This window comes from Stegostoma tigrinum, chromosome 22 (assembly GCF_030684315.1).
Source record: "Stegostoma tigrinum isolate sSteTig4 chromosome 22, sSteTig4.hap1, whole genome shotgun sequence".
NCBI classification, from domain to species: Eukaryota; Metazoa; Chordata; class Chondrichthyes; order Orectolobiformes; family Stegostomatidae; genus Stegostoma; species Stegostoma tigrinum.
Window position 1 is genome coordinate 43,451,297 of NC_081375.1, and position 21,067 is coordinate 43,472,363.

The following is a 21,067-nucleotide window of genomic DNA, read 5'->3' on the forward strand; positions in this document are numbered from 1 at the left end:
ATGAAAAGAAACATTTGTAATAATAATGCCACAACAGACAGCTAACCCTTTAATATCTCTTTGAGTTCCTGATCTAACTATGAACTTATAGTGTCCCAATATGATAATAATAGTAGTAGAAAGAAATCGAGCATTAATAATGCTATAATGATAGCACTTAATACAATGACAACAAACAGCTATTGAAATGTATCAAATGTTTTCTTTTGATCTCACAAAGAAAGGCAGTTTATTTCCCCCCATTTTACATGATAGATTTAAATAAATTGACAGTTCTATATATTTCATCAATATTTCAAGGAAATCATGTCGCCACTAAAAAGTTTCTTAGCTCATACAGTGTGGGATAATGCTCTAATTCTAACACAGCAGAAATAGGATTTGTTTGAACACTGCACGCTGTTGAAATGGCTCTGTTGAGTTGAAATTTCCCACATATGGAAGGTGTATCTTGTTCTTGACACCCTCTTCCCCAGTGAAAATAATTTCCATGAGACATGGGTCATGAGCTGCTAAATACAGGGTCTGGCTGTCATTTTGGATATATCATAAATTCTCCAAGTCTTCACAAGGAATCCGGCTTTCCATAGCTCAGGAGGAAAACTTAGCGATGAGTGTGTGGCTCAGTGGGATGCTGCTTTAGTAAGTCAGTCTGTAACAGACAGTGGTTTAGATCTCAAAATTGCATATAGCGAGATGGTGAGAAAAGGGTAACAAAAAATATCAGAGTTGTTGTTGAAGGGGTGAAGGAAATAGAAGAACAATATTCACAATAAAAACTAATGTTGCTCTTTATTTCCACATTTTTCTGTACCTTTTCAGCAAAGTTTATCACATCACCTCCTTGTCTTCGGGCATTTGCAGTCGACAGGCATTGTAGACCATTGTTGGATTTCTTGAACTTGAATGAAGCTAAACAGATGTATTGGTATAATTTCACCTGCTACCTTCCTCTGTGGGCTATTTTTTAACTCAGTGTAGATCACAATGAAGGATTTCAACAAATTGTTGCCCTGAAAAACCACATTCTAAATTCCTCCCTTATTGTCAAAAGCTCTGTGGATAACTCCACTCGACGGATAATTTTATTTGCCTCAAGGACCATTTTATGCATTTCATCTTCTACATTTTCTACATGATATTTTACATTGTGGCGCATCCTTTGCATTAGATAATCAAATTTCTGCACTGTCAAGAAGTTTTGAGAGACATTCAATTGTTTTGCCTTCATAGCAGCATAAGTACTACATTGAGACACAAAGACTCTGAGAAGGACGCACTAACCATGGCTAACTAAGGAAGTTACAAGTATCATCAAATTGAAGGAAAATGCATGCAATAGTATAGCAATTACTAGCTATTCAAAAACCAGCAAACCATGATGAATAAAAAGGGGTAAATTAGAGTATTAGAAAAGCTAACTAGAATTTTTAATAAATGTATTAAGAGGAAAAGAGTGGCAGAAATGTTGAATCTGTTTTTGCTACATATGGTGCTCCATGGGTAGTATTGCCACCTCACAGCACCAGGGTCCCAGATTCAATTCTACCCCCAGGCGACTGTGTGGATTTTGCACGTTCTCCCTGTGTCTGCGTGGGTTTCTTTGGTGTGCTCCAATTTCTTCCCATATAGGAAAGATGTGCAGGGTAGGTGGATTGGCCATGCTAAATTGCCCATAGTGTCCAGGGATGTGCAGGCTAGGGGGAATAGTCATGGGAAATGCAGGGTTAAGGCATAGAGTGGGGGCACTGGGTCAGATGCTCTTCGGGGGAGTGATGTGGATTCTGGGGCCTGCTTCCACACTGTGGGGATTCTATGATCCTATGATTTGAAAATAAAGAGGCACCAGGGAGGAATGAAGTTAAGTAACCACAATCACTAGGGGAAAGGCACAAACAAAAGATTAGAACGAAAAGTTAACAAGTCCACTGCATCTGATGGCTTTCACTGTAGGTTCCAGAAAAGAAAGTGGCTGTAGAGGTAGAAGATGCATTGATTGCAATTTTTCAAAATGTTCTTGATTCTGGAAGGGACCCAACAGATTGGAACAACATTAACGTAATTTGTCTTTTCAAGAACAGAGGGAAGCACAAAACAAAAAAGCTGCAAACATCTGATATATTAAAAATGCTAGAATCTATTTTTAAGGAAGTCATCGCAGACATCAAGCAAATTATAATACAATCAAGCAAAGTCAACATATCTTCATGAAATGGAAATCATGTTTCATTAATATCTCAGTCTTCTTTCAGAAAGTAACAAGCAAAGTGTATAAAGGGAAGCTTGCAGATGTGATGCTTGGATTTCCAAAATGGTAGAATGCCATGTTAAAGTCGACGAAATTAAATAAGAGATCAGTGTGTGAGATGCAATATATTGACACAGATAGAAGTTTGATTAGCTAACAGGGTGCACAGACAAGGAACAAATGGATTATTCTCAGGTTTGCAAACTGTTATGAGTGGAATACCACAGCGATCTGTGCTGGGGCCTCAATGATTTACAAATTAAATCAACAACTTGGATGTAGGACAAAAGGTATGACAACTAAATTAGCTGATGACACTAAGATAGACAGGAAAGTTGGTTTGCATGAGGGTAAGAGTCTTGAGGAATCAAAACCAAAAGATTTTGGATTGGCTAAGAGAGCTGGCAGAAACTTTGCATTCAGACGTGGGAGAATATGAACTTGTACACTTTACCACAAAGAAGAAAAAGGCAGTACATTTATTTGAATGGAGAGAAACTGCAGAACTCCATGGTGTAGAAGGATCTGGATGTCCTGGCACATGGATCACACTAAAACAATGCTGTGAAGCTGCAGTATGCAATTAGAGAAGACATATAGAATGTTGGTGTTTATTGCAAGGGGAATTGAATGTAAGAATAGAAAGTATTGCTACAACCATACAGGGCCTGGATTAGATTGTATCTGGAGTATTGTATGCAAGATGTTTCTTTATTGAAGACAAGATAAAATGGTATTTGAAGCAGTCCAAAGAAAATTCACTCAACTGATGACTGGGATGTACAGTTGTTTTATGAGGAAATGTTGAGTGGGTTGGGCTTATACCCATTGGGGTTTTGAACAGGATGAGGTAATTTTATTGAAGCAGGTAAGGCCCTGAGAGGATTTGCTGAGAGGATTTTTCCCCCAGAGAATGTGGAGAATTCGAAAAGAAGAGTACTCGCTTTAAAAATTCTGGGTTTCCAATTTAAGATGGAAATCAGGATTTACTTTTCCTCAAAGGAAGATTGGTCTGTAGAATTCTCTTAACTATAGTGTACTGATTCAATATATTGAAGTCTAAGTGAGAGTCTTTTGATCAACAAGGAGGTCAAGGTTATTGGCATCAGACAGCAACATGGAGTTGAGATCATAGTCAGGTCAGCCAAGATGTTATCGAATGGTAAAATAGGCCATAGAGGACCAAATAGCCTTCTCCTCCTCTGAATTTTTCGTATCCAGAAAATCACAAGTGAGATTTTAACTCAGAATTACACAGATTCTACAGTTTTGATATAGACCATTCAGTGCAATTAGCCCGGCCAGAACATGTGTTTCACTTAAACTCATCCCATCCTGTCTCATCTAATTTGACCTTAACCCTTTATTGTGTTCTCCTTCATTAAATTATCTAGCTTAATGTTGAATACCTAAACAAATTTTGTTCATCTATGTCCTGTAATGAAGAGTTCCACCTCCCAGCCATTCTGTAGGTGAAGAACTTTTAATTTCTGATTTGGCTATTTGCTAGACAATATGACAGCTTGGTATAACCATGCATTTACAAAATTTTAGTCTGACTTCTCTACATTTTAGTTTGATGTGCTCTAATACTTGTTTTGTTTTTAGCTGGCCTTATTAACCTACATCCTTTTTTTGAGCCATTTGCAGTATTTCACTACCAGATCCCTTTGCTCCTTTATCCTGTTTAAAATCTCAGTTTTTAAGTAACATAATACCAAAATGTAAGACTGTGCACTTGTTTGTGTTGAAACAAATTTGTCAAATATATGCCTATTTAGCAATTGCTGATGTTTTCTTTCAAATTTGTTGTAATTTTCATGAATCAATGTACCTTCTCTACCTCATCCACTCAACAACAAGCCTAAAACCTAGCCCCCAAAACAAGAATAGAAATTGTTGGAAAAGCTCAGCAGGACTGGCAGCACGTGTGACAAGAAATTAGAGTTAACGTTTTGGACTCGGTGACCCTTCCTCAGAATTAATGCAATCTACAAATTCAGAAATTTGTGGCCAGGACCCTTTCTTTCTGAGATAAGTAGGTATATTAGGTGATTATTAACTCATCACCTCCACCTCTGAAAAAAAACTTGACCAACTGCATACCAATCAGCTTGTTAGGAACGGACTGGTGAGTTTTGGTGATTATCTTGGCCAATTGTAGGCCTCAACAGTGATGTCCTGACCTCCCAGAAGCTGTTAGCCAATTAGAGACCAGAATTTCCTGGATCCTAAAGACCAATGGTCAGTGCCTGTTACTCTGGGGATCCAATGGCCAGAAGACAGATATTTCTCTTTCGCCTCTTGTAGCGTAGGTGTTATGCAGACAGTGCGGTCAGGGGGTCAGAGGCAAAGCAGGTTGTGGCCTTCTAAAGCCCCCTCTTTAGCCCCTAGAGAACCCAGGGTCTGGGAAAATTCAGGACTAGATAAGAAGGAAAAGAGAACCCTTTAGCAAGGGAAAAAGGGAGCAAACCAACCGAGGCTGTGATGGAGTATAAAAATGTATGCAGGGGATCTTTAGAACACATGAAGAAAGCAAACGGGTGGCATGAGAAAACCCTGATGAGTAATATTGGGCAGAATCCCAAGATATTCTATGAGTATATTAAAGAGTAGGGCTAATTAGGGACCAAGATCTGTGAGTGGAGAACATTGGTTAGGTTTCTGATAAGTGTTTCACATCTATCTTGACTCAGGAGAAGGATGATGAAATTTGGCAAGGGGGGCCATGAGGTTCTTTAGCAGATTAACATGGAGGTTTCACAGATATAAAAGTGGACAGATTCCCAGAACTAGATGGCTATCTCAGGTTGCTGTGGGAGAAGAGAGAGAAATACATAGGAGCTCTGACTCAAATTTTCAATTCCTTTCTGGCTACAGAGACGGTGGTAGGAGGCTGCATGACTGGAGGCATATAAATTATGTAAATAAGATTGTGGGGGATTGGGAAATGAAACTTAAGTTGTGAATGCCGTGAGGATTTGCCTAATGGTTAACCATAAGTAGTAAGAACAGGAGTATGTTGTTTGGTCCCTCGAAGCTGCACTAACATTCAAAAGGATTAAGGCCAATCTAACATTCGTCACACCTCCTTTCCTGCATTTTCTCTATCAACCTTGATTTCCCAACTGTTCAAGAACCTATCTATCTCAGTCTTAAATATACACAAGGACTCTGTCCCTACAGCTGTCTGTGGCAAGGAGTTCCAAAATTCAGAAACCTCAGAAAAGAAATTCCTACTCATCTCAGTCTTAAACGAGGACCCGTTTATTCTGAACTCATGCCCTCTGCTCCGAGGCTCTCCCATGAGGGGAATTATCCTCTCAACATTCACCCTGTCAAACCCCTTAAGAATCTTGTATGTTTCAGTGAGATCACGTCCCATTCTTCTAACCTCCAGAGAGCAGAGCCGCAACCTATTTAACATTTGCTCATCATACAAACTCTCCCTTCCAGAAATCAGCCTACTGAACCTTCTTTGAATTGTTCCTCCTTAAGAGGACCAAAACTGCTCATAGTTCTCTAGATGTAGTCTCACCAGCACCTTAGACAGTTGCAGACTCATACTCCAATGCCCTGAAATAAAGACCCTTGGCCTTCCTGATTACCTACTGCAACTATGTGCTAAATTTCAGTCTTTTGTGTAGAAACATTCCCAAGTCCCCTTGTATTGCAGCTCTCTGCCATTTTCCTGCATTGAAATATTTCTTTTGTTCTCCCTTTCAAACTGAACAGTTTCACATTTTCCTATATTATACTGCATTTGCCAATGTCTTGCCCGCTTACTGAACCAATCAATATCTCTTAGTCTACAGCTTGTACCCTCTCGCAACTTGCCTTTCTACCTATTTTTGTGCCATCTGCAAATTTAGCTACAGTACATTCACATAGCCACTTGTGATTTCTTTCCCATTAACCAACTATCTGTCAACACCAATATACTACCCCCATCACTATGGGCTCTTGTTTTATGACTTAATCCTTTGTGAGGTACCTTGTTGAAGTTCAATTAAAACACATTGACTGATTCCTCTCAATCGACTCTGGTTGAGACTTCCTCAAAAAATATTAATAAGTTAGGTAGACATGATTTCCCTTTCATGAAGCCATGCTGGCTCTGCTTGATTAGATTATGATTTTCCAAATGTTCCGCTATTTAGTCCAATACTTTTTAAATAGGACCTGTCGTGAAGAAGGGTAATACCCAAGACATTGACTGCTCTTTTCCTCCAGATGTTGCCTGGCCTGCTGTGTTCTTCCAGCTTCCTGTTTGTCTGCCTTGGATTCCAGCATGGCAGTATTTTTGTCTCTAATGTTTTGAACAATAGACATTTGACTAATCAGCTTACTTTATCCACAGTTTTCAACTTTTTGCTTCCCTTGTTTTTTGAATAGTAGTGTCAGATTTGCAATTTTCAAGTACTCTGGCCCTTGTCCAGTATCGAATGATTTTTGGAAAGTTACAAACAATGTATCCACTATTTGTGTAGCTACATCTTTTAGGATCCGAGGATGCGACCACAAGAACCCAGGGACTTATCGGCATTGAGCCCGTTAGTTTGTCTAATACCACTTCTGTAGTGATGGTGATGGCACTTAATTCCTCCCCATATTTCTTCAGTATTAATGGAATTCTCAAAGTATCTTCCACCATAAAGGCTGATGCAAAATATTTGTTAACTCCTCTGCCATTTCCTTATTCTCCGAAACTATTTCCTCAGATTCATTTTCTAAGGGGCCTATATCTACTTTGCCCACCTTCCTTCTTTTTCTTTAGTTAATGAACTTCTTATTGTCACTTTTTATTTTTCTCACTAGTTTGCCTTTGTAGTTTACTTTCTCTGCCTTCATTATATTTTTAGTTCTCCATTGCTGGATTTTGACTTTTTTCCCCAGTCTTCAGGGCTATCACTGACTTTTGCAAAGTCCTTTTCTACTTTTTCTTTCAACTTAATACTCTCCTTATACTTCCTTGGTTAGCCATGGTTGGTTTATCCCTCTTCTAGAATCTTTCTTCCTGACTGGACTTTTTTGCCCCTGACAGAGGTGTATCACCACCTTAAATGACTGCCACTACTTGTTTACTGTCCTTCCTGCTAATCCATCTACCCAGGCCACCTCAGATAACTCGACCTTCATTTCATTGCCATGTCTTTTACTTAAGTTAAGCATAGTTGTTTCTGACCCAGGTTTCTCACTCTTGACTCAATATCAAATTCTATCATATTATGATCACTACTTCCCAGGGGATCTTCTGCTGGGAGATCATTTATTAAACTTGCTTCATTACCCATTAGCAGAGCCAAGATACCCTGCTCTCTGGATGGCTCCAAAACACATTGTTCTGCAAAACTATCCTGAATGAAATTATCCCATGTGAATTTGATTAACCCAATTGACATGGAGATTAAAGTCACCCATAATTATTGCTCTTTTCATTTTACTTACCCCTAATATTTGTTGATTTAGATCCTTTCCCACAGAGTTACTGTTGTTTGGGGGTCTGTACACTACTCCTACCAATGTCTTATTTTCCTAACTGTTTAATACCTATATCCAAATGGACTATACATCATCTGATCCTAGACCATCTCTCAGAAATATCTTCATTTCACCTCTTACTAACAGTACTACCTCCATCATATTTTCATACTTCCTGTCTCTATGAAAGTTCAAATATCCCTGAAAGTTAAGTTCCCAGTTTTGATCTTGTAATCATTTTTACGTAATGGCCATGGATCATGTTCATTTACTTCAATTTGCAGCATCAATTCATATACCTTATTGCAAATGCTTCACCCATTAAGATACAAAGTCTTGAAGTTTGTTCAATTATCAAATTTCCCAACACCTTTACGATTCCTTGGTACAATGTGACATTTACATATTCTGCGCATTCCTCTTATTTTCTGGTAACAATGAACTAGTAATTTTACCTTCTCCTTTACATTTGATTTTGTAATTTTCCATGCAGCTGAACCCTCTGACCCCCGACTATTTAGTTTAAAACTCTGGCCAGAGCCTTTGTTTATCAGGGCTTTGGTCCCAGCATGATTCAGGTGAGGGCCAATCCACTGGAACATCCCTCTTCTTCCCTAGTACTGGTGCCATATCTCACGCATCCAACACCAATCTTTGAGCCCTGCATTTACTTCTTTAATCTTGTTGACTCTGTGCCAATTAGCTTGTTGCTAATAGCGAGGAAGAAGATCTTAGGTTGTAGGAAGATATAGATGCTTTGGTCAGGTGGGCAGATCAGTGGCAGATGGGCTTTAACCTTTGAACATTTGAGGTTATGAATTTTAGAAGAAATAACAAGACAAGGCAGTACTCAATGAATGACAGGATATTAGGAAGCTCAGACAAACACTGGGATCTTGGGGTGCTTACCCACAGATCCTTGAAGGCGACAAGGTAGGTTAACAGGGTGGTTAAGAAGACAAAGAAAACACTTGCCTTTATGAGTCATGGCATTGAATTTAAAAGCAGGAAGATAATGTTGAAGATAATAAAATGTGAGGCTGGACGAACACAGCAAGCCAAGCAGCATCTCAGGAGCACAAAAGCTGACGTTTCGGGCCTAGACCCTTCATCAGAGAAGGGTCTAGGCCCGAAACGTCAGCTTTTGTGGCTCTCTGATGAAGGGTCTAGGCCCGAAACGTCAGCTTTTGTGCTCCTGAGATGCTGCTTGGCCTGCTGTGTTCGTCCAGCCTCACATTTTATTATCTTGGAATCTCCAGCATCTGCAGTTCCCATTATCTCCAAGATAATGTTGAAGTTGTACAGGACTTTTGTTGGTGTACTGTGTGCGGTTCTGACCACATTATCAGAAGGATGCAATTGCACTGGAGGGGGTGCAGAGGAGATTCACTACTATGTTCCCTGGGTTGGTGCATTTCAGCTACGAAGAGGGGCTGGATAAGCTCAGGTTGCTCAATTTAGGGAAGCAAAGGCGGCGTTGGACCCGGTGGAGTGCATATGATTATGAGGTATAGACAATTGAATAGGAAGTAACTGTTCACTTTAGTTGAATGGTGAATAACGAAGGTATTTACTGAGAGGCAAGGAGATTTAGAGGGAATTTGTGGAAAAAAAAATATTTTCAGCCAGAGGGTAATGGGAATCTGGGTGGGTAGTGGAGGCAAGAAAGCTCACAACCTTTAAAAAATATGTGAATGAGCACTTGAAATGTCTTAACGTTTGTGTCTGCTGCTAATGAGAGAAACTAGTGCAGATAGGTCAGTACGGACTCAAAGGGCGAATGGGCTTTTTTTTAGTTTATGACTCTATGATTCATTTGCAATTGGAATCATTTATAATCTCCGTAGTCTTTCATTTGATGACAAGAACACTGTGCATTCTTTTAGATAACACGGTGTGAAGCTGGATATTCACAGCAGGCCAAGCAGCATCAGAGGAGCAGGAAAGCTGATGTTTCAGTCCTAGACCCTTCTTCAGAAATGGGGGAGGGGAAGAGGATTCTGAAATAAATAGGAAGAGAGGGGGAGGCGGACAGAAGATGGATAAAACAGAGGATAGATGGAGAGGAGACAGACAGGTGAAAGAGGAGGGTTGGAGCCAGTAAAGGTGAATGTAGGTGGGGAGTTAGGGAGGGGATACAATGGTCCGGGGAGGATGGATAGGTCAAGGAGATGGGATGAAGTTAGTGGGTAGGAGATGGGGGTGGGGCTTGAGGTGGGACGAATGGTTAGGGAGTCGGGGACAAGCGGGGATGGTTTTGGGATGCGGTCGGGGAGGGGAGATTTCTTGTGAAGTTCACGTCTCCTTTATCCATCTTCTATCCACCTCCCCCTCTCTCCCTATTTATTTCAGAATCTCCTTCCCCTTCCCCATTTCAACCTGAAATGTCAGCTTTCCTGCTCCTCTGATGCTGCTTGGCTTGTGTTCATCCAGCTCTATACCATGTTATCTCAGATTCTCCAGCATCGGCAGTTCCTACTATCTCTGTAACAGCATTCTTTTAGATGTTTAGATTTGCAATGTGCACTGACACATGTACAGATGCACGCACTCGTTTAGTTGGCAGAACACCTTGAGTGCCCATCCCTCTTCCTGGCACAGTGAATGTTTAACGAGATATCTTCAAAGTGGTATTGCAAATATTCAAGATTGCACCTATATGGGTGTGCATGATTACTCGGACTCAATGCGTTTGCACTCCAGTATTGAGTAGGCGGTACTTGGTCAAAGGTCAATCAGAGAGTCACCATGATGCCCTCATTGTTGCAGCAGTTCTCTACCTAAAGGCAGGACTGACCCACAGTCCCACGCCCTCCACGATACAGAGGGCAAAGAGACCGGACCCAAATCTACTCCAGCCAGACGGGGGATAGAAGCCCATGCTTTTGCCTACAATCTGATCCACACTGACTGATCAGCTATCAGAGCCCACCAACACCCAAGGAGTCCAAGTTCTTGTGGCAGCATGCACTCTTGCATGATGTTTTAGCCCAGAAGCTATGAATAGTGATGGTAAAGTTTACAATTTTCTTTGCATTCCATGGATGACAAGTAGTGTCTCCCAATCTTACAACCAACCATGTATTGTATGTTGGAAGAATTTACACACTGACATTAACACACAGCCTGCAGGGCCTTGTTATGAACACACTTGCTTTGAGTATCCAGAGCTTCTGACTCAGTGGCTAAGAAGGAACCACTGCATCATAGAACCCTTTTCATATATTGTAGAAAGGAGGGATGTCTCTTATCCGAAACAGACACTGCTTTGTGTACAATTTACTGGCTTTTCTGGAAAATATTCAACAACAAAGGTCCACCTCAGCCCGGATTCTTCTAAAGCTATTTGCTCTCATTCAATCACTCATCAACGTTCAAACCCTGTAGCTTTAGCATAATAAAACAGTGTGAGAAACAACTGTGCACGATATTCATGTGGAGCTGTTACTTCCAACATATGGTGATGTCATGGTTGATGGGCCTCAAGAAGAAATTTGTACAAATATGATGTGTATTCTAAATGAGCAAAGTGTTGTCATGTGGACCCAGTTATGAGGGACTCAGGTGACAGCACAAAGCCAGTCCATAATCTTCATCCATACAACTTGAACCTCTGCTTTAACTGGTGACTGGCCTTTAGTTCTGTTTGGACCAATCACCATGTGACATGTCTCCAACAGCTGGCCGTCCCATTATCAAGTAACAGTCTTTAACATCACTTCCCTGTACTACTGTAAGCATCTAGTCATATGTTTACATTTGCTTATATTCCTTCTATTAAAAAAATGCAGCACTGCCCTCACTTTTGCTCCAATCTGACGAGGAAATATTGTAAACAAAAAATTAATCATTGAAAATGTTTCATGAAGCAGAAAGCATCAGGTATCCTGAGCCATATCTACAACAAAGACACCATCACAAAGTAATTAATAACAATCATCATCATATTCTAAAATCCTTACAGTGCCAGAACAGGCCAATCATCCCAAGGGGTCCCCACCAACCCTCTGAGGAGAATTCCACCCAGAACCATCCCCGTACGCTTTCCCTGTAGGGGGATGTTTCCCATCACCAATGCAGCCAAACATCCCTGAACGTTACAGGCAATTTAGCATAACCAATTCACCTCGCCTGCACGTGTTTGGACAGCGAGAGGAAACCGGAGCACCCAGTGGAAACCCACATAGACACAGGGAGAACATGCAAATGCCATACAGGCTGACGCCTGAGGCTGGACTTGAACCTGGGTCCATGGCATTGTGAGACAGCAGAGCTAACCACTGAGCCACCATGCCACCCAACAAGCATTAAACTAGCTCTGTTTGATTGTTCAACAAAGATTAAATACACCTTTATGACAAATTGCTTGCTGTCGCACATTTTAACAGACAAGGAAACAAAGCAAATGATGATTCGATTTCCCTTTTCATGTTAAAGGCCAGAAAATAAACACAAGGAGATCCCATATGTGTTCACACAGAACAAATGATGCCTGATGTGATTCAAACATTAATTAGTACAGGTTATGGTCGATCAATCATTTTTGTTTATGCTGTGGTTGGTTAGCTCACCGAGCTGGTTCATTAATTCGCAGACGTTTCATTACCCTTCTGGGTAACATCATCAGTGCACCCTCTGATGAAGTGCTGTTGCGTTTTCGTGGCTGGTATTTAAACTCTTGGGTCCATTGCATTTGATTACCTCATTTCCGATTTTCCGTCAGAGTGGCGTATGTATAGAACTAGACCCTACGTATACACACTGTGAAGGAAAACCAGAAATAGGTAATTCCATTGGAACCCAGAGTTTTAATACCAGGCGGGAAAAGACAGCAGTGCTTCATCGGAGGCTGCACTGACACTGTTACCCAGCAGGGTAATGAAACATCTACTTAGTGAGCGAACCAACCACAGCACCCACAACCTGAGCTACAGATCTATTCAACAACCTTAGACATTTTCATTTATGACCTGAGGTCTGATTCAGAAACATACCTTCAATTAGTTTCTTTGTTGCAATGTATGACCCCCCTCATGAACAAAGATCATTTGTACTGCAACATCATTGTAAACAAATCATTCCCCATTTCCATGGACCACTTCTGCAATGTTCTTGTGTATGGGGCTAGTTGCAAAATATTCTTTTTTAAGTCTTCCATTCTAAGGTATCATTGCACGAGAGTTTGAGACACATTGGAAAATTGCATAAATGTTGTATGATTTACCGTATTTGTCGGTCAACTTCTGAATCTCAGGTTAAGTCCAGCTTAGAGGGATAGGCCAAAGATATATTAAAGACTCCTAAAGGCAGAATTTTCATTTAGCTAAGGGGACAGCACCAGGGAGTAAAATCTGCTGAAAAAGGACAAGGAAGGCAATAAAGGGGGAGATAGAAGGGGGGAAGATACAAAGGCTGTGTCGAGCTCAATCAAGGTTCTCCTGAAACACAAAGAATATTAACATTCCCTATTCAATGTGGTATGTACTGAGCCTTCCTTTTACAATGTCTCCAAAGAGAAATCTGATGAGAAAGGTTGCATTCTGGTTATTATCGACTCCACAATCTGCAGGAGAAACATTGCTGCAGGGGAGAGAAGAACTCATTCCCCTGTGAGGTTACTGAGAAAAGCAACATATTTTTGACACTTTCTTGCCCTCATAAGGCCAGGAATCAAATTTCAAAAGGACCAAAAGCATGAGGAAAGGATGGCAGGCTGTGCTGAAACAAATAATTAAATGTTCTTCCAACATATTAATAGTAAAACTTTAGTGAAGATAGTGTGGAAGCAATAAGGAACAAGCAGGGTAAGCTGTGCACCGAAACAAAATGAATATTTTCCGTGTCTTTACCAAATTAGAAGATGGTGAAAATGGCTGATTGAAAGTGTGGCTGCTGGGCAATGGACAGTATTACGATAGCAGAAGAAGAGGTGCTTAAAAAAAGGCTGGCCGCACTCCAGGTAGAGAAATTGCCAAGCCTGGATGGGATGCAACTGGGATTGCTGAAGGAATTAAGGGACCAGATTATGATGCAGTTGTCAGAAATTTTCCAGCCCTCTCTAAACACAAGATTATCCCAAGCGAAAAAATAGAAATTGCTGGAAAAGCTCAGCAGGTCTGGCAGCATCTGTGGAGAGAAATCAGAGTTAATGTTCCAGGTTGAGTAACCCTTCCTAGAACTGATGACAGCTAGGGAAGTGTCAGTTTACACGCAGAAGATGGGGTGGGGAGAGGGGATAAAGAGTAAACGGTAGGTGAAGATAGAGCCCAAACAGAGTAGACAAGCAAAGGAGTGGATAACGATCTGGCTGTTAATGGGGACTGTTGGTGGCCATTAATGATGGCATTTAATAGCAAGTTATGTGATTACAAGGTCTAGTGTGTGGGAGTTGGGGTAAAGACATCAGAGAGCTTAAGCCCTAAAGTTATTGAACTCGATATTGAGTCTAGAGGGCTGCAGGGTCCCCAGGTAGAAAACAAGATGCTGTTCTTCCAGCTTGCTCTGAGCTTCACTGGAGCACTGTAGCAAACCTGTGACAGAGATGTTGGCCAGAGAACAGGGTGGTGTGTTCAAGTGGTAGGCAATTCGAAGTTCAGGGTCTTTTCTGCAAACTGGACACAAGTGTTCTGCGAAGTGGTTACCCAGTCCATACTTCATTTCCCCAAAGTGGAGGAGTCCAAATTGGGAGCAATGAATGCAGTTGACTAGATTGGGTGAAATTGCAGGTAAAGTGCTGCTTCACCTGGAAGGTATTTTTGGGCCCTGGAGTGCTAAGGAGGGAGGAAGTAAACAGACATGTATTACATTTTCTGCAGCTGTAGCTGAAAGGACTGTGATGCTGTGGCGAGTAGGGGGGTGTTGGTGGTTTGGGAATGAAAGAAGAGTGGACTAGAGGGAACGGTCCCTCTGGAAAGCAGATAAGGGAGGGGAAGGGAGTATGTGCTGGTGGTGCCATTTCAGTGGAATGGTGGAAATGGCAGCTAATGATCTTCTGGATATGGATGCTATGGGAATGTAGGTAAGAACAAAGGGGACCCCATCACTGTTACAGGAAGGAAGGGAGGGGGTCAGGGTTTAAGTGTGGGAGATAGTTCAGACCCGGCTGAGTACCAGGTCAACAACAGTCACTTGAGGAAGAAGGTAGACATTGTCAAGATTGTCAGCAAGATAGTTAGGTGTGAGATGAGGAGAAACTTCTTTATTCAGACTTGTTGGGATTTGGAATGCGCATCTAGGAGAGGTGAGGAGGTAGATTCCATAAGAGGTTTCAAAAGAGAGCTGGATATATATTTGAAAAGGATAACGTTATAGATCTATGGGGATAGGGCTGGAGAGTGGTACTGGCTTCCTTTGGTACGATAAAATTCTATGATTCTACTTGAATTTTTTAGCATATTATAATTTTTGCATATTCTAAAGGACTTTGCAAACAATTATGTTTCAGGTGTAATCATTATTGTACTATGAGGAAACTCAGCAGCCAAATTTCACATAGCATGATCCCACAAACAACAATAAGATTAACGGCCAAATTATTTGTTTTTAACCCTGTTGGGTGAGGAATATATGTTGGCCTGGACATCACCCATACATTTCTCCTGCTCTTCAACATACATAATCCCAAGGAGAAAGCACAGCCAGTGTTCTCATTCAATGAACAATGCCCATAATACTGCAGCACCCCATTATCAGAGGGCGTGGGATTTGTGCAAACTGTCTTCTGGCTTAACTGAGAGATTGCAATCTCTGACAGCGCAGGAATCAGCATGAATTGAAAATTGATCATCATCTCTTTCAACAGAATGAATGGTATTTATTCTGATGGTTCACTGACCTTGTTAAACTCCAAATGGAATTACGTTATGAAGAAATGCATCAGGCGAATATCACAACTAGAATCAAGTGCAGGGTCAGAAAGTTGGCAAGTTGATGTTGCTGGGCCAGTTTTCTTTCCATTTTGCCTCCCTCTTTTTGTTGAAGGTCGATCCTGCACCTTTTAACGAACATTCAGTTGAAAACATTGCAACAAAGGAAGACCATTTGATGACAGTGTGAAGAAACAAGATTTTTCAACAATGTGAAGATAGGGGTCTAATTTTACTGGTGCAAGTAACAGGATCAGCAATATCAAACTGCCAGGACAGCAGTGGGAGTACAGTTGTAACATAAACCAACGAGCACAGGAAAAGGAGATGAGTGAAAGTGTTCAACAGTATATCAACTAAATGATCTGCTGCAACCTGCCTGTCTGAGTGACTAGATTAAAGATTATGTCTGGGATTTGGTTCCCATATACTACTGCATTTTTGAAGCTGCATTTGTTGTGTAAATTCAAACAGCTCATATTGTGATACCAGTGTGTTGCAAGCTGCTATTAATTATGTTATTCCTTGTTGTCATTACTTCCATTTACACATCTGCTGAATTCTGTGCTATGCTTGTTACGGTAATCAGTTTAAACAGTTAAATGATAATGTGCTCAGTTAAATGATAATGATTTCCTACATATTCTACATTCATGAGCTACCAGTGGGTATGATTTGCTAATGGATGGTGCCTTGCCCCCTTGTTGATCTGGTGTTTGTACATTTGTAATTTTCAACATCTCGCTGCAGTCAGATTCAGAATAGTCTACCTCTGGCTCCTGTTTCAAAGCCCTGGATCTGTCCCACTCGTATGACATTTTAGCAAAGGCAGAATCAGGGCCAACAGCATTGCCCAGCAAGTAGTGCTGATAAAATCCTCAAATATACCCCAATAGAGGAGGTCAATTCAAATTTTCTATTTGGCCAACGGGTTTCTGCTCTGCTTAAGGACAGAGGCGGGTGGGCACTGAGTGGCAGGGGGTGGGACCCAGTGCTCCAGTCAACCATAGATGCCTTCCCTGTGTGACTCAGTTTAAAGCCATCTACTGGTCACTCTGCTGGGGGAACACTCCCACCCAACCCACCCCACAGTCCAACAGCAGTTTAGGATGTTGAAGGGAGTGATCCTCCATGTTGAGGTGCCCTTTGTCTGATTGACCCTCTCTGTTGTTTTTCTCACAATGGAAGTCGTTTTATCGCCCTGCCAGCTACAAGACCCTGTGCACTATCTTTATTTAAATGAGGAACCTTAATTCATTAAGGGGCACCTTTATGAAACTTAATGAGTAATTGTATTTTTCTAGGGGCAGATTCAAAACTCTGAAACAGTCTTGATACCTGAAGGAAAAACAACTTCTCTCTGTTTTCTGTTTGCTCCAAACAGAATTGAATCACAACAATAATGCAAAAATCAATAAGTCAGTGGCCTTGCTCATATTGAATCTGTATTTTACTGCATAAGTTTGTGCCCAATCATGCTCAATTAAAATCATGTTTGGAGAGATATAAATTGCTTATATTTAGCTTTACTCCTTGTTTCCTTGTGTTGCAGGGAATCATCAACACAATTATAATCATTTAGGACTGATCAGTCCAACTCAAACTCCCACAAATGGTAAGTATAGAGTGTTTACATTGTTGAGGGAAAGGGGTCTATTCAACAATACTTTCTCATTCATTGTTCACTCTTTAACTTGAAAAGGGATAATGTTCAGGCATAAGTATCTCAGAACAAGCTGGTTCAACAGATTAAGGTTGTTTTTACATTATTTTAAATATAAAACAGAAGCTCAGGCTTTATAAAGTATCAAAGTTGGATAATACACTACTTTTACAATTGTACTGTGACTCCTTGTCTCCATTGTTCCTTTATGCTCAACTCTTGGATAAAAGATCATTAGTAAAAAAGATTTTTTTCTGAAGAAGGGTCTCAATCTGAAACGTCAAACTTTCCTGCTCGGCCTGCTGTGTTCTTCCAGCTTCACACCTTGTTACACTTGAAAGAGAGTTACTTTTGTAGTAGAAAAACCTAACATCCATTTACACAGGACGTGTTACGTAGATAAAATAAATGAGAAGATAATCAATAGCTTCACAAATGTAGAAGCATTTTTTCGAACAAATAGCTACTGTTAGTACGTTTAAAGCCAGTTGGGTAAACTGAAATCAATACATATATATCCTTTTGTGGACAGAGTTTATTGGCTTCATCAGTCTTGTGACTGTCATTCCACGTCCAGTGTAAAATGTGCTCCTGGGATATACATGTGCTTACACATTTAATTGTGTTTTGCCTAACCTTAAATGAAGACATTAATAAACATAATAATGTGAATAACCAGCTCCACCTATCTTCTCCTCTATCCATCTTTGATCCACCTCCCCCTCTCTCCCTATTTATTTCAGAACCCTCACCCAATCCCCCTTTTCTGATGAAGGGTCTAGGCCCAAAACATCAGCTTTTGTGGTCCGAAGATGCTGCTCGGCCTGCTGTGTTCATCCAGCTCCACACTCTTATCTCTGATGATGGATTCCTCTCTTCTTCGAATTAAAACTTTTAACTACAATTGTTCCAATATTAATCATAGAAATAAATGTATTTTTTTCCTATGGCATACATTATAATACAACCAACCATTAGCAGATCCCATATTCACCATTCTTCAAACATTTCTTTCACATGTAGGAAAAGTTACAAGCATTTAGAGAAAAAATGATATTCACATTATTGTGACACAATATTCCATATTCTCATTTCAATATCTCAACTTCTTATCATAATGCAAGACATATCTCTTTGAAGACATCTAATAATTTCTTAAGCAAGTATTTCACTTTGTGAAATAAAATACCATTCGGTGATTTGTTTCAACTCATTTTCTTTTAGAATTCTCTTTTCATTGCAACATTTCACATTAGCGAGGTTAATTATTAAACTTTTCTCTGCAACACCCTTTGTCCAATGAACATTGTCTGAACAGAATGATTTCCCACGTAATATTCTATCAGCATTCTTTTTAAAGTGAACAATTAAATTAGGTTTCTTTCAGAATATTAGACTAGTACCCTCCCATTTCCTTTACTTTTACTTATCTTTAACTCCTCATTTAACCACCTTTTTTTATATTCTTGGCTTCTCTGGTAGCTGATAATTCTTTCCCACCAAGAATATGATGAACCCTGCTTTAGAATACCCATCCGGATGTTTGATAGATGAAGCATCACTAAAAATGATTGGTTTCATATCCTCTGCATACCTCAAGGCTGGACCTTGAGTGCACAGTTCCCTGAATTCAATTCATTTAATACTGTAGTTGGTCTTAGAACCATAACATTTTTCAATTCAGCTCCAAAAGGCTTTGGGTCTGGTCTAAATGTGTAAACTGTTCAACTGCCAATCAGACTTCTCAAGTAGTCTGTTGATAATTAAGTGTGAAGCTGGATGAACACAGCAGGCCAAGCAGCATCACAGGAGCACAAAAGCTGACGTTTCGGGCCTAGACCCTTCATCAGAGTCTCTTGGATTCTCCAGCATCTGCAGTTCCCATTATCTCTCAATTAGTCTGTTTCCATCTTGGAGTCAGTGTCTTCTATGAGGACCCGCACATAGATGACCTAATAGAAGAAAGTTTGTTAATTCAGAGCTACTCCTGTCTCATTCTGTCTGATAAACACTTTTATGTATTTAAATGACCTGAACAATTTTAAGCTATGTTATTTAAAATTTTATCAGATATTGCTTGAAATATGTAGAATCTCCTCAAAAAGAACATTAATGTGCATCATAAAGATGCCTGCTAGTTGTAATGTTGAAACAAATTGCTGAGTTTACTTTGAATTAAATACTGTCTGCTTTAAATGGGACAGGCTGCAATAAGAAGTTTTGTGTCCTTGTTGCATTACTCAACACTCAAACAAACTTGTTTAGTTTTTAGTTTTCTGTTCATATTGTTAGCCTCTTTATGGAGCTCAAAAAGGCTCCCCTTTGGTATATTTCCCTTGGAAAAAATGCTTTTATAGAAAAGATTTATCTTCCCAGGAATATTTCCAAAAAACCAAAGCCAATTATCAGACTGTACCATAATTGATTCTTATATTTGACCCCCAAGTCTTTCTTCAAATTCCTGAGCCACTAGACTTATAGAGTCACAGAGATGTATATCACAGAACTAGACCATTTGGTCCAACTCATCCATGCCAACCAGACTTCCTAAATTAATCTAGTACCATATGCCAGCATTTGGTCCATAGCCCTCCAAATCCCTCCTATTCATGCAGCCATCAGGATGCCTTTGAAATGTTGGAATTGTAGAAGCCTCCAGCATTTCCTCTAGCAATTCATTCCATAGTCTGGCTTTATTGTTATATGATTTGCCAAGATGCAGTTTTCCTGTGAATACTCACCTGTGTGGTAAGGCTGGTGATCACTTATCTGGCAACTCTGCGCACACTCCAAATTCTTTACAACTTTCCAGCTTTTTAAAATTTTTGGTTTGGCATCATTTGTGACTCTTCTTTTCAGTTAGTAGCTACTAATACATCTCAATCAGAAGGACAATTTTTTTTGGTATCTCTACCATATTCTATGTTTCTTGTCCATGTCAAACTATAACCTCTACTCTCCCTCCTCTCCTTATTCTGGACTACTGCAAGATCACCCCCTTGTTTAGTTGAGTTCTTTCTCCAAGCCTGTGATATTTTCTTGGAGAATAGTCACTTCTGGACCTACTTTCAAACTTTTAGTGAATTTTCTGGTCTTTCACATATTCACCTAAACTTACCAATTCGCAAATCTTACCTTCTGTCTCACATGCTTAGCCAGTGCTTCTATTAGATACAATGAAAACTGCGGATGCTGGAGTCAGCGTCAATACAGCGTGGAGCTGGAGAAACACATCAGGTCGGGTAGCATCTGAGGAGCAGGAGAGTTGATTTTTGGGCCTAGACACTTCATCAGGACTGTATTGTAATTGCTGTTGCCTTTCCCCTATCTCCCTGTAATTACTGCCTCCCTCTGCTCACTGATTCCTTCCAGCATTTATTTTATTCTAGTGCCAAGTTTTGGCAGTTTCCCTCTAAGAAAATGGGAATTTGGGAACTACAACAGAAGAATGAACACCATGAATGACAGGGAATGGTCAACAAGTGCTTTGAATGTGACCCTAAGTATCATTAGGCATTGAGTTGCACTGAATGGAATAACAAGGTTTCCCAAATGACACAGAGGTGAAGTGAGTGATACAGGCCAGTTGGAAGGAATTGTGCTGGTCACAAAGTGTTGCCCTGTAATGAATAATCTGGTCACCAACATTTTCAAGTGCATTGCATCGAACAGTAAATGTAAATCCACAATATATGGAGTGGGTTAGTAGCAAAATTACCCAGATGGTCTAAATAATGAGGGCCAAAGTAAAGTGAAGGAGTTTAAGAGTAGTATATGCTTCGGTTATGGGGATGGCATCAGACTAAAGAA

At 40.3% G+C, this 21,067-nt stretch overlaps 1 protein-coding gene across 6 annotated transcripts in view; it reads left to right on the forward strand.

Annotated features, from left to right (window-relative positions):
- The window catches only part of LOC125463536 (protein shisa-6-like), a 510,207-nt gene that overhangs the window by 454,243 nt on the left and 34,897 nt on the right, over positions 1-21,067 (forward strand). For 5 of the 6 annotated variants that reach the window (XM_048554881.2, XM_048554882.2, XM_059653801.1 and 2 more), the window contains one exon: positions 17,147-17,209. The exons of the other annotated variant lie outside the window; for it this stretch is intronic. In XM_048554881.2, coding sequence (XP_048410838.1) covers positions 17,147-17,209 — 63 coding nt within the window. The remainder of the gene's footprint in view (positions 1-17,146; positions 17,210-21,067) is intronic. 6 annotated transcript variants of the gene reach the window in all.